The sequence below is a fragment of the Oncorhynchus mykiss genome, chromosome 13, assembly GCF_057628025.1.
Source record: "Oncorhynchus mykiss isolate SJ-2025 chromosome 13, ASM5762802v1, whole genome shotgun sequence".
NCBI classification, from domain to species: Eukaryota; Metazoa; Chordata; class Actinopteri; order Salmoniformes; family Salmonidae; genus Oncorhynchus; species Oncorhynchus mykiss.
This window is the reverse complement of record NC_143034.1, coordinates 53,704,685-53,719,016: the sequence shown is the minus strand read 5'-3', so window position 1 is coordinate 53,719,016 and position 14,332 is coordinate 53,704,685. Positions and strand designations below refer to the sequence as shown.

Sequence of the window (14,332 nt, the reverse complement as noted above, 5' to 3'; positions counted from 1 at the left end):
AAGTTTGACCATGATGGTCTTGTGTACAGTAGAACACAAAAACTTAATTTATTCAATAAAATGTATTTGTCCCGCAATGATTCATTGGAATGTGTTTTGTATTACGTTGTAGGTGTTATGATAGTGTGACAGGTTAAAGGAAATATTCATAGCCTGTTATACATTAAAAAGTATTAGTAAGTTTATAGTATGTGAGGATCGTAAAACATCTAAGGTTAAAAAGATGAATTCAGTATTAGTTGATAGAGATTAATAACATTCATCTAATTGTGTTAACGTTAAAATCTGTCAAAGGGTAAGAATTGAGAGTAATGTGTAAACGTTATATTGATTACTTTATTTTGTGGTGCCTAAAAGTGTTAATCTGTGATCTACGAAATGCTCTTAATCTATGAGCCGGAGATCGATTGCTCTGGTCTCCACCCATATTCCCGGGGAAATCGCGGTCTTTTCTCATTACACTAAAGTTGAATTGAGAATACAACACCGTATCACGCTCGTGATTATTTCTCCCCTGTTTTCGGGTACTTTATTGATGATAAAATAGTAATTTAAATGTTATAACTCGCTAACATGTCAAGAGTGTTTAAGGTGTGTCTTAGTAACGTCTTGAGGAAGTTAGTTAAGTTTGAAGAGAGTAATATTAGCCCTGCTCGGTTGAAGTGAAGAATAGCATCGTACTGAGAGTAGCTGCCATTTTATGTCGATTGTGAATGAACATATACGTTGTTAATAGGATATTTTGCTGTGTTATTTGTATAATGGGTTTTCTGTTGTTTTGTAATGTGTTACTTTTGTGAAATGATTACACTAAAGTTGAATTGAGAATACAACACCGTATCACGCTCGTGATTATTTCTCCCCTGTTTTCAGGGGCGTAACATTTTTGGAGGCACCGCTGAGATAAAGTAATCAATATAACGTTTACACATTACTCTCAATTCTCCCCTGTTTTCAGGGGCGTAACAATAACATAGTCCAAATCAGCACCAATAAGGGCATGCATGGACTGTAATTAATATAATTAGTCGTACAAAAAAAGGTGAACAAGTTTTCATCATTTCGATAGTCACAATAAAGTGCTAATGTTCTAAACAAGCACACTATTGTATTAGTTTCACGTCAGTATTAGCTTCACAAAAGATTGCGCCCAATGCTAGTAAGATTAATTTGAGTTTTTTGAAGATTAAATATGTGCAAAACAAGTAGGAATAAATGTTAATGTCAATCTTATTGGTCGTTTAAGTCCTTTCCGTCTGTCCAATTTCTGTCTTTCCACATGTACAGTTTAGGCCTTTACTTCATAAGCTCATTGAAGCTCAGGGTATTGTCCTCCTCAGACAAACAAGTCCCAGAAAGCCCAGAGTTTCAGTAAGCCTGTGGAGGGATCCCTGAGCTCCGCAGTGGAGATAATAACAATCGTTTCATGTCTTATTTCTAATCCAGTGTAGCAGGACATGCATTCATCCAGTCTTATGCAGACTCCTTCAAAATAGTGTTTTTACTTTGAAATTAAATTAATAGAGGACTCTCAAAGTGGAAGCAAAGACTTCAGTTTTTCCAAAGGGTTGCATATATGGCTGTTATATAAACTGTACAGGAGCATAAGGTATCAAACATTTTACTGCAGCAAAGTCTATGAACTTTCATGTAAAATCACTTTTTGTCTAGATTGTGGATGTGTCAGAGCTGCAGTGATGTACCCCACAAACTCAACAAGTGATAGAAAAGAGTGGTCAATAAGAAAAATAGGTGGTAAAAAATAAAATGTCAGAAATAAAATAAGCATAAAAAAAATATATGAATTGTCCAAAACAATACAAACACTACAAGATGTTGAATGTATTCTATGACAGGTTAGACAATATTCATCTCCAGTTCTATATCCGTGATTCCAGAGCGGAGGAGAAACTCCACTGGGTAGCCGAGAAGTAGGGGAAGCTATCTGAGTCTGGACGGGAGTGTGATTCTAAGGATTTGCCGGTATGAGAGCCAGGCTGGGTTAGGAACTCCTTCACATGTCGTGGCAGTGCATGGAGCAGCCAGTCCTCCACCAGCAGACCTTCTCCATGCAGTCCTGAACAGCAGCCCAGCTCCATGGGCAGCTCCTCCAGACTGTTGCTGCGGAGGTCCAGGCGGGACAGGTGACTCAGGTTGCTCAGCCCTGGAGGCAGGGAACCCAAGGAGTTGTGGGATACATTCAGGCTCCGCAGCTCCAAACAGCAACTGAAGAGCTCTGGAGGCAGACTCTCCAGCCTGTTCCCACTCAGGTCCAGCTCGGTGAGAAATGTCAGCGCCCCTACCTCTGCTGGCAGCTCATCCAGCAGGTTGCCAGCCAGTAGGAGGCGACGTATGTGGTGGAGGGTGAAGAGGGCCGGGGGAAGGCTCTGGAGCTGGTTGTACCCCAGGTCCAGGAGCTCCAGAGCACGCAGTACACCAACACTAGCCGGTAGCGCCAGAACACGGTTATGGGCCAGCCTGATGCAGGAGAGGCGGCGGAGGTGTGCCAGCCCTAGAAGCTCCTCCAGGGTGCGCAGGCTGTTGTGCTGCAGGTCCAGGGTGCGCAGGCTGGTGAGGGCCAGCAGGGCAGAGGGCAGGCGCTCCAGGTGGCAGTCCTGCAGCTGCAACTCGGTTAGGCTGGCCACACGCCGCAGGCCCGTCAGCACCAGCAGCCTGGAGCCCTCGTTGTGGATCTCCAGCCTCACCAGGCTCCCTGCCAACTCCCCCAGCTCCCCGGGCACACGCTGCAGCATGCCTCTCAGGACCAGCAACCGGAGATGACGGAGCTGCCTGAGGCTTCCCAGGGCCCAGCCACGACCCACCCCACCCTCGCAGCCCAGCCGGCCAGAAAAGTGCAACTCCTGCAGGCCGCGGAGAGAGTAGACCCAGCCAGGGATCTCTGCAGCCTAGGTGAAGGTGAGGTGCAGGGCCTCCAGACGCTCCTGCAGAACCACCAGGGCACCAGGCTGCATGGCTGCAGTACAGTGGTACAAATGAAGCTCCCTGTTGTGACATATAAAACAGTTGAAGCCCCTTTGTCTAGAACACGCCAAGCCAAACACTTCTATAAAGTGTATATTGCATGTAGATTATTTGAATATTTGGTGGCTTCATTGTTGGCTATATGGCTCACCTGAGTGAGGTCATGTTGGCCACCTGTGCGGGGAGCTTGGCGTCTGAGATGAGCTCCAGCTTGAGCACCACCAGCTGGCTGAGGGTGAAGAGGGCGGGGGGCAGCAGGCGCGGCAGGGCCACCAGCTGCAGCAGGGGCTGTCCCTCTGGGTCGACCGTGGTCATGGAGCGCAGCTTCTCGGCACCCCAGCGCCTCTCTAGGCTCTCCTCCAGCAGGCGTGTCTCGCTGACAGGTGACAGGAAGACGAAAAGGCGCTGGGCCAGTAGGGGGTCGTACTGGTCAGCCATGTGTAACAAGAAGGCCAGGTCATTACATAAGTCAGGGACATCCCTCATGGAGCCCAGCTCCCTCAGTTTGTTAAAGAAGTATTGACACAGGGAGCTGAGGGGTGCGCAACCACAAACAAAGCACTGTATAGTTAACAACAAAAGTACTAAGAGTATAATATGCTGCAGACAGTAGTGGAAAAAGTACCAAATTGTCATACTTGAGTAAAAGTACCTTAATAGAAAATACCTTAATAGAAAATGAATCAAGTAAAAGTGAAAGTCACCCAGCAAAATACTACTTAAGTAAAAGTCTAAAAGTATTTGGCTTTAAATATACTTAAGTATCAATAGTAAAAGTATATACGTATAATTTCACAGTCTTTATATTAAGCAAACCAGACAGCATGATTTTCTAGTTTTTTTCATTTATGGATAGCCAGGGGCACAGTCCAACACTCAGACTTAATTTACTAATGAAGCATTTTGGGTATAGTGAGTCCGCCAGACCAGGTGCAGTACGGATGACCAGGGATGTTCTTTTGAGAATTGCATGAATTGGACTGTTTTCCTATCATACTAAGCATTCGAATGTAACAAGTACTTTTGGGTGTCAGAAGTAAAAATTACATTATTTTCCTTAAGAATGTAGAGAAGTAAAAGTAAAAGTAAATAAAAAATATAAATAGTAAATTAAAGTAAACTACTTAAGTAGTACTTTAAAGTATTTTTGATTAAGTACTTTATACCACTGGCTGCAGAGCAAAGCAAATTAAAATAGATGGGAAAATAAAATGCGAATTACAGTCACAACACTCATAAACATTTTGCCACTAATCTGCAATCCAGACCTGTGGAGGATCCAGCTGAGGGTGTAGATGCTCAGCAGGCCAAAGAGCCCCACCAGGCTGACGTAGGCCAGCAGCAACTTGTGGAGGACCGAGGCCAGGGCATGGGTACACTCAAAAGCACTGTAGCCAGTCAGGGCGTGGGCCTGGGGTAGGCAGGTGTGGGTGAATGAGATGGAGCTCATCAGAGGGGTGGTGTAGCCCACTATCAGCACCACCAGCAGCAGCTTGAACACCGTCTGGGCCAAGTACACCTACAGCAGGAGAGAGGAGAAAACAGGGATAGTGAATGTGAAGGTGTGTTATGGTAAACAGATACATCAAAAAAGAGTTCAGACATGTTCAGTAAATTACCCCTGACCTTGTAGATGACTTCAGAGTTCTCACAGTGGGAGCGGAAGCGACGCACCCTCTCGAACAGTGCCCTGGCCTGCTCCCCGTCACTCCGGTCCAAACTGGCAACCTGCCGTGAACCATCCAGCACCACAGGGGATTTAGAAGCCGGGACATGGGCCCGGGACAGAGACATGGTGGACAGGGAGGAGGTCCGGGAGAGCGTGGAGGGGCAGGGCGAGGGAGGGGCGGCAGTGGACGCGCTGTCCGATCTCACCAGCAGGGGGCTGTCTGTGCCCGAGTCCAGGCTGGACTGGCGGTTGCGGGGTACAGGGGGTGAAGACAGGAGAGTAGGAGGAGGCGTTTGGAGATCCTGGGGGCCTGTCTCCTCCCCTCCCTCCTCCTGGCGGGCGGCATGGGACAGGGCGCGGGAAGTCCAGGGAGACTCACAGCACTTGGCCAGGATGGTCAGGAAGTGCTCTATGCGGGCGGAGGTGAGGGGGAAGTGGAACCAGAAGCAACCACTGGCCAATAGCACCAGGGACTGGAGTAGAGCCACATAGGGGAAGAAGCGGGAGTACCAGGGCAGGGCCTCGTGGTAGCACACCTGGCTAATGTAGACATACTGCTGGTAGTCCAGGTGGGTGCGTCTGCCCCTAGCAGGGGTCCAAGGGCTGGCTGGTAGGGGGGATGGTTTGGTGGGGGGCCTGTTAGGGGGGTGGGGTTGAGATACGATACCACTGCTGGATGAGGTGTTCTGGTTAGTGGGGGTGGTAGTGAGGTCCAGGGGGAGACACACCACCCTGTCTCGAGATAGCAACAGGGTGCCTGACAACACAGATACCATGAGCATCAGCACCACCAGGTAATCCATGAAGACCTCCCACCAGGGCTTCAGCAGCTTGGAGGTGCCCTGACGCTCACTCAGAGAGGCCAGCTCTGACAGGCTGAACATGGCTTATGCTGGGTAAAGAACTGACTAACAAAATGGTGGAATAGTGATTCTGCTGTCACCAACTCCAATGCTTATTGTGCCAGGATCCAGACCTGAAAGAAATCAGTTGCAGCCCTCCAGTGGGACCAGACCCGACATTTAAAAAACACTGGTGTAGGAGATTTGACTGTTGGGAAAGAGACAAGATAATCCGAAAAGGAAGTGAGAGAAAAAAGTGCACTTTATAGGAGACAGACTATTTACAAGACTGGCCTCCAATTCAATCCATTACATTTTTCCCCAACCAACAAGTCTTACTGTTACAGAGAGCTTTGTTAAACAAAGTTAAAAGTGGTTACCCGACCCCGCTGAAAGATAATATGATTCAAAACGACTTGTGTAATATAGTTTAAGGTAATAGGGTAATATGTGACATGTCGTTGACTGTAGATTTAACTGAATGAGAGGACGTTTCTGGTTCCTGGTTCTCTTCTTCATCCCCCTGACACACACTGCCATATATTAGGCAGTAGTCTAGTCAGTATACCAGTGTGCCCTGGTTATGACAGGCAGGGTACGCTCGAGGAAGAGTGTCCTACAGAATATTGGAAGTGTCATTCGCATTGTGTTACACATTTATGTGAGTTTGACATTGGAATGCAATATTTCAGTAGCCAATATTTAGGCTAAGATTTGCATTTAAAGTTAATCAGTTACTGAAACAGATGCCTTAATTATTCTCAAGAGTTGTTAAATAACACAATGCAAAAATAATAAAACTTACCTGCAACCACAGCACGTTTGTCAGACAGCTTTTTCTTTCACAAAAACGTTTTCTTGTCTGTATGCTGCTCAAACGGTGTCTAGAAAAACAACAGTGAATTGCGCGGTGCATCGCTCTGGGGTGACTAGTCCGGTGCGGTCAGGTTCTCTCAAGAATTAAACTTCATAAAAAACTTTCTGTTGCGGGCGGTGACTGGTGCTGAGTGGAGCGCCGCGGCAGTGGTGACAAACACGGGGTTTTGGCTCTTTAACAGTTGTCATGACGAAGTGCGATGTTGAGAAGAAATCTAATTCATTTCAGCCCAGTCCATAGCCAAAGCCTTTTATTGCAATAGAAGGCTCTGTCTGTAGCCTAGTCCTACTCCCCTCCAAAAAGTATTATTACAAACAAACAAAATATAAAATAATAATTTACAACAAAAAACTATACAGTGTCTTTTGTGCTTATTTATTTCACCCTGGCTGGCACATGTTCCCTCTTACAGTAGTTTATAGGCTTACAATTTGTATAATGAGACTCCAATAAACCGAAGAGATGAAGGCTATTGTTCAGCTGCCCGGGCCGGGGAGATGAAGCCTTAATGAGCTGTTTAGCTGGGCTAAATATAATTCAAATTACAATGCATCAAATTTCTTGTGAGATTAGTATTAATAGTGCATGGTCCTTTTTAAATAAACCAAATAAATAAATAAAATAAACGTATTACTTATTCGAACAATCAATGGACATTTGGAAACGAATGAGCGGGAGGACCGTTGTCAATCAAGGGTCAGCGCTATCCGGGATCCTTGGGACATACACCATTGAAGTTGACATGTGAAAGGGTAAGGGTAAGGGTTAGGTTATGGGTTAAGGTTAGGGTATGGGTTAAGGTTAGGGTTAGGGTTTAGGGCAGTGATCGCACTGCCAGTCAATCAAGTAGGCCAGAGCGCGCAGAGAGCCGATTATGACGTGTCCTGGGCTCCTTCTACGCAACAATGTAAATAACGGTGTAATTGCCGTTTTCAACACAGTGGCTCATTTGCAAAGTTTCACTTGCTCTTGCAACATCTGATTTTACAGACTGCGACAATTACTATAGCCTATGATTGCAAGACTCCGGTAAGTAGAAGGCCATTTATATCTGTGATAAAATGCCTGGTTTTAGTCAATAGGCCTATTTGTTTAAAAGTAGGCTAATTTGAAATCAATAAATAAATCTCACTTGCCTAAAAGTAGGCTAATTTGAAATCAATAAATAAATCTCACTTGCCCCCCCCTCTCAGTCATGCCTAGGAGAAGCGCGAGGCTAGTAACCGGAGGGTACTATAACCAGTCCTCCGATGATGAGTCTTCCTCCTGCATCTCCTACAGGGAGAGCCCCGTCAGGTGAATATCTGTATGAGTGCATCTTGCGTGTGATCTTTTTTGCAGTGAACGGTAGTGTTAGAACAGTGTTAAAACTATGTGTGTCCCTCTCAGGGTTTTCAATAAGAAGAGAACTGGGGGACATAAGGATTCTTCCCGATCCAGTCAGGCCAGCAGCACTGTCAGTGCCACCAACTTCACCAATGAGCGAAACATCAATGCTGATGACATTGGTACTGCAGACATCACTTCCTGTCCTAGCTAGTTGGTGTTCACGTTGTCAACCTCTATTAGCCCCTTGTGTTGACTAGTCGCCTGGTCTGAGATGTGTTTGTTCTGTCCTTCCAACTCCTGTGGTCATTGTCACGCCATGGCAATGGCCATAGGAGTTGGCAAGACAACATAAACAGATCTGGGACCAGGCCTACCCTCTAACCCCATTACTTGGATTAGACATTTGTGTCAGTCTGAAATAATTGGATGTGTATACACAATATACTGTATGTGTCTAAAATACTCAACCTCCCTTATCTCCCTCTCGCTGCCTCTCCCCTCCCCCTCCCTATGTCAGATTTGGCTCCAACATTGAGGGTCACCCAGAGAAGGCAGACCTTCCTGTCTCCTCCTAGTGTGGCCCCCAGTGTGGCCCTGGACCCCAGCCTGAGCTTCTCAAGCATGAGCTACTGCTCTGAAGAGCCACAAAGGCCTAGGACATGCTCCAGCAGGAGCTTCTCTAGTGGAATTGGCACAAGGACCGATGCTATTTTCAGTGAGTGCAATGTGTATGTGTTTGTGTACGAGAGACAACATTAGAGACAGCTGGTCTCTATACTCGTAGTTTGTTAGCATTAGCATTAGCTGAGCGTTAGCTTTTCTCTCTGCTTGTGCCTTGTTTGTTAGCATTAGTATTAGCTTTGGCCCTATGTGTTTCCCCCTGTAGCCCGTTCATGGTTGCCTTCCTGGTTGCCTTCCTGGTTTGCCATCCTGCTCTTCCTCCTCCCCTTTCTTCTGACCTTTGGTGAGTGCTACATCACATGTTTACACACCTAAATGTCCTTCTAATCAACTAGATGTCCTCTGTGTAACTAGTACTACAATGTCTTCCCAGCAGTATTCCTGTTTTCGACTGCATTCCCCACCATGAACCTTAATCTGATGACCCGACCGACTCAACCTGACCCTCGACCTGATCTGACTCAAAAGACTACGGTAGGACCTGTTTTTCATCTGTCTAATACTGTACTTAGCCCTACTGTTTGTCTCATGTCTATTATCTATGCATTGATTGGGTGAATGTTGCATTAAAGTTATGAGCCTGATTGTCCAATAAGGACTTGTTGAATCTCTTTCTACAGCATGGAACTCCTATCATGAATTCAGCTTTCGAAATGCAAATGGATACTATACTGGTGAGAGAGCGAGGGAGAGAGAGAGAGAGAGAGAGAAAGTGAGAGAAGGGGAGGGGGGGGGGGGGGGGGGGGGGGAGCATACCGAAAATAGGTTGGAGACAATTCTATTTTAATTCCATCACTTCAGGGAAGTACACAAAAATTCAAATTCCTAGTCTCTTATGCTTTTCAATTCTGAACATTTTTCATTTAAATTGGAGTTTGGTTCACTTTCTCAATTGACTAGAATTGAAATGGAATGGACCTCAATCATGATGGACATGTTGCATGTGTGTGTGTGTCTTGCAGAGAGAGATTGAAATTATGAAACAGAAAGAAAACCAGCAACAGGACATTTCCGAGGTGAGACACGTCAATCTAACCCTTTAAATAGACATACCTTCAAAGTTTAAAAACACTGCCCAATGTTGTGTTTCGTCCAATATTCTTTAATTTAGGTGTCAATAATTGCCTCTCAGGAAGGAATGAAGATAATTTAATTGAATTGAATTGAGTTTGTCTTACCCTATAGATGTTACAAAGAATGACTAAGGACCTGAGGTGTGTGAAGACCGAGATTGACGACATGAGAGTGAGGGTGGACAGGTGAGTGTGTGCCAGTCCTGAAACAACCTCAGTGCCTCGCCCCTAGCTCCTAGCCCCTAACCCCTAGCCCCTAGCTCCTACTCCTGAAAGTTATGTTGTTTTCTATTCTACAAGACAAACCTCTCCCAAAATGGAAAATAAAGTTGTATTGTATTGTCTCTAGTGTGGACTTTGAGAGTGTGAGCTTTGATCGTCGCCTGGATCAGGAAGCTACAGAGTTCAGCAAGCAGGTGGCTGATCTACAAGAACACCTACTCTTTACTAGAGGAAGAGTTAGGGCCCTGGAGGACGTCAGCGACACGGTAACACACACACACACACACACACACACACACACACACACACACACACACACACACACACCCTTTATTTCATAATATATGTGATCTCTCTGTTTCTGTAGCTGCAGCATCAGGTGACCTCTATAAAGAACCAGCCTCCTCCCGCTCTGACACCAACCAACACACACCTGACCCCTGAGTTCATAGAGGCCATGGGCAAATGGCTCAGAGATAGATTGGCCCAGGTACAGTGGCTTGCGAAAGTATTCACCCCCCTTGGCAATTTTCCTATTTTGTTGCCTTACAACCTGGAATTAAAATAGATTTTGGGTAGGTTTGTATAATTTGATTTACACATCATGCCTACCACTTTGAAGAAGCAAAATATTTATTTATTGTGAAACAGACAAGAAATGCCACAAAAAAACAGAACTTCAGCGTGCATAACTATTCACACCCCCCCAAAGTCAATACTTTGTAGAGCCACCTTTAGCAGCAATTACAACTGCAAGTCTCTTGGGGTTTGTCTCTATAATCTTGGCACATCTAGCCGCTGGGATTTTTGCTCATTCTTCAAGGCAAAACTGCTCCGGCTCCTTCAAGTTGGATGGGTTCCACTGGTGTACAGCAATATTTAAGTCATACCACAGAGTCTCAAATGGATTGAGGTCTGGGCTTTGACTTGGCCATTCCAAGATATTTAAATGTTTCCCCTTAAACCACTCAAGTGTTGCTTTAGCAGTATAATTAGGGCCATTGTCTTGCTGGAAGGTGAATCTCCATCCCAGTCTCAAATCTCTGGAAGACTGAAACAGGTTTTCCTCAATAATTTCCCTGCATTTTGCGCCATCCATCATTCCTTCAATTCTGACCAGTTTCCCAGTCATTGCCGATGAAAAACATCCACACAGCATGATGCTGCCACCAGCATGCTTCACTGTTGGGATGATGTTCTCGGGGTGATGAGAGGTGTTGGGTTTGCACCAGACATAGAATTTTCCTTGATGGCCAAAAAGCTACATTTTTGTCTAATCTGACCAAACTTCCATAAGTTTGAGGAGTCTCCCACATGCCTTTTGGCGAACACCAAACGTGTTTGCTTATTTTTTTCTTTAAGCAATGGCTTTTTTCTGGCCACTCTTCCATAAAGCCCAGCTCTGTGAAGTGTGCGGCTTAAATTGGGCCAATGGACAGATTCTCCAATCTCTGCTGTGGAGCTTTGCAGCTCATTCAGGGTTATCTTTGGTCTCTTTGTTTCCTCTCCTCTCTGATTAATGCCCTCCTTGCCTGGTCCATGAGTTTTGGTGGGCGGCCCTCTCTTGACAGGTTTGTTGTAGTGCAATATTCTTTCCATTTTGTTGTAATCAATTTAATGGTGCTCTGTGGGATGTTGAACGTTTTGGATATGTTTTTATAACCCAACCCTGATATGTACTTCTCCACTACTTCGTCCCTGACCTGTTTGGATAGCTCCTTGGTCTTCATGGTGCCGCTTGGCGGTGTTGCAGACTCTGGGGCCTTTCGGAACAGGTGTATATATACTGGGATCATGTGACACTTTGATTGCACACAGGTGTATTTTATGTAACTAATTATGTGACTTCTGAAGGTAACTGGTTGTACCAGATCATATTTAGTGGCTTCATAGTAAAGGCTGTGAATACATATGCACAAACCACTTTTCAGTTTTTTTAATTTGGTATTTTTTGGAATAAGTTTTTTTTTCTCATTTCACTTCACCAATTTGGACTATTTTGTGTATTTCCATGACATTAAATCCAAATAAAAATCCATTTAAATTACAGGTTGTAATGCAACAAAATAGGAAAAACGCCAAGGGGATGAATACTTTTGCAAGGCTATGTAGATGTTTAAATTTTTGGATATTTTGCATTATTTGTCCCAAAAATGAACATGAAATGTGATAGAACTGTGTGTAAATGTATGTCAGGATGAGAGACAGGATGAGAGACAGGATGAGAGACAGGATGAGAGACAGGATGAGAGACAGGATGTGAAACAGGTGGTGAAAGACTGCAGTCGTCCACTGGCTGACAAAATGCCCAACTTCGCCCTCGAGTCCCAAGGTTTGTGACTGATCACTTTTTTTGGGGGGCACATTTTGAAAATATATATTTCACCAGGTAAGCTAGTTGAGAACAAGTTTTAATTTATAACTGTGACCTGGCCAAAGCAGTGCGACACAAACAACCCATGTTACACATGGAATAAACAAGCATACTGTCTAGACCGGGTTACGAACTCGGGTCTCCGATGTGAGAAACAGTCACTTAGCAAACTGAGCCACTAATAGTCAGCAGAACCCAGAAGATGAGGCAGACACAGCAGTACTTGAGACTGTTTTAATAAAGTAAAAAGGAAAGCTCTTCAGGCAAAAAATATAAATCCACAACATCAAAAGTAATTCTAAGAGAAAAAGGTAAAAAGCACAATGGGGGCATCTAGTGGCCAAAACCGGAACAATCCTGGCCAAATCCTGACACGTACAGTCAATAACACAATAGAAAAAAAGGAAGTCTATATACAGTGTGGTCAAATGACATAAAATAAATCTGTTCCCAAGTATAATAGCGAGACATGTGATCGCATACAAATGTAAGCAAGGTTTGAAGTGATCATGTTTTTGTCGAATATTATATCTGTTTGGAATTATTTTATGTTCCAGCCCCTCGATCATCCACTCACGAAAAAATCTGCCCACAGCTGAATCTAGTTCATGATCCCTGGTATAGACTATATTATTGAATATGCTCAGAGCTCACTGTGTGTGTGTCTGTGTGTGTGTGTGTGTGTGTAGGTGCCAGCATTGTAACCAGTCGTTGCTCTGAGACATATAAGACCAGTTCGGCCCGAGTGAGTTTCCTGGGGATTCCCCTGTGGTCTCCATCAGAGAGCCCCCGGACTGTAATTCAGGTAAGTACCTCTCTCTCTCTCTCTCTCTCTCTCTGTGTGTCTGTCTCTCTTCCTCTCTCCTGCCTCACTCCTCTACTCACACTTTGTCACCCTCCGTCTGTCTCTCTACTTCCTTTGTAAACTGTAATGTAATGTGTCCATGATTGAATGCACTTTAAAGATCACTGTCAGCCTGACACGCCTCTGTCTTGCTTCCCCCTACTCTTCCCTTTCTCTGCTCTCCAAAGGGCCAGCTGGTGCAGCCTGGTAAGTGTTGGCCTTTCAGTGGGGCCCAGGGCACCATGACTGTAGCTCTGTCTCACCCTGTCCACGTCACCCACGTTACCATGGAGCACATCTCCACTGCCGTCTCGCCCACTGGACACATAGACAGCGCTCCTAAGGACTTTGCTGTCTACGTGAGTCACCTCTGACCCCTGTATATTTGATCATAACCACACAGGAATGTTTTTGGAGTGTTATGCTGAGTACCTTTAATTAACTCTCTCTCTCTCTCTCTCTCTCTCTCTCTCTCTCTCTCTCTCTCTCTCTCTCGCTCTCTCTCTCTCTCTCTCTCTCTCTCTCTCTCTCTCTCTCTCTCTCTCTCTCTCTCTCTCTCTCTCTCTCTCTCTCTCTCTCTCTCTCTCTCTCTCTCTCTCTCTCTCTCTCTCTCTCTCTCTCTCTCTCTCTCTCTCTCTCTCTCTCTCTCTTCTCTCTCTTCTCTCTCTCTCTCTCTCTCTTCTCTCTCTTCTCTCTCTCTCTCTCTCTCTCTCTCTCTCTCTCTCTCTCTCTCTCTCTCTCTCTCTCTCTCTCTCTCTCTCTGTGTAGGGCATGACTACTGACAGTGAAGAGGGAACACTGCTCGGGACTTTCATGTTTAACCAGGCTGGGGATCCAATCCAGACATTTAAACTGCCTGTGAGTCAGACACTAACAAAGAGATATTAGAGATACACATGGTAGAGACCCACTGGGCACACACTGGTTGAATCAACATTGTTTAAACGTCATTGTTGAACCAAAGTGGAATAGACGTTGACTTGACATCTGTGCCCTGTGGGGATACACATGGTAGAGATACAGATAACATGATGTCAGACATTGACACAGATTATTTCATTTGGCTTTAAGCCGTTTAACTTTTGGGGTGATTGTTTGTGCAACAGGCGGGCTGATATAATAAAAGTGTCAAAATGATTATAACAGTGGACTTCTCTCTCTCAGAACCCTAACAGTGTGTATCGTTATGTGGAGCTCCGTATCATCAGCAACTGGGGTCATCAGGACTACACATGTGTGTATAGCTTCCGGGTTCACGGCAAGATGCCTTCTGCGTGAGACAGATCCGCTGTCCACCCCAACCCCAGTGTGTGTGTGTCATCCACCCCAACCCCAGTGTGTGTGTGTCATCCACCCCAACCCCAGTGTGTGTTTCATCCACCCCAACCCCAGTGTGTGTGTTATCCACCCCAACCCCAGTGTGTGTGTGTCATCCACCC

At 45.2% G+C, this 14,332-nt stretch overlaps 2 protein-coding genes across 2 annotated transcripts; one reads left to right on the top strand and one right to left on the bottom strand.

Moving 5' to 3' along the window:
* Window positions 1-17: 17 nt before the first annotated feature.
* LOC110486509 (volume-regulated anion channel subunit LRRC8D-like) lies at window positions 18-6,501 on the bottom strand. The gene is made up of 4 exons (XM_021558155.3): window positions 4,609-6,501; window positions 4,251-4,501; window positions 3,134-3,514; window positions 18-3,003 (listed from the first exon to the last, which is right to left on the bottom strand). The coding sequence occupies exons 1-4, from the start codon at window positions 5,533-5,535 to the stop codon at window positions 2,907-2,909; spliced, it is 1,656 nt and encodes a 551-aa protein (XP_021413830.3). The 5' UTR covers window positions 5,536-6,501; the 3' UTR covers window positions 18-2,906.
* A 2,178-nt stretch (window positions 6,502-8,679) lies between these two features.
* LOC118938082 (SUN domain-containing protein 2) lies at window positions 8,680-14,332 on the top strand. Its single transcript, XM_090194359.1, has 12 exons — window positions 8,680-8,697; window positions 8,735-8,854; window positions 9,001-9,054; window positions 9,343-9,396; window positions 9,566-9,639; window positions 9,803-9,941; window positions 10,043-10,165; window positions 11,920-12,007; window positions 12,739-12,854; window positions 13,082-13,252; window positions 13,662-13,751; window positions 14,058-14,332. Exons 1-12 carry the CDS (start codon window positions 8,680-8,682, stop codon window positions 14,169-14,171), a joined length of 1,161 nt encoding a protein of 386 aa, XP_090050485.1. The 3' UTR covers window positions 14,172-14,332.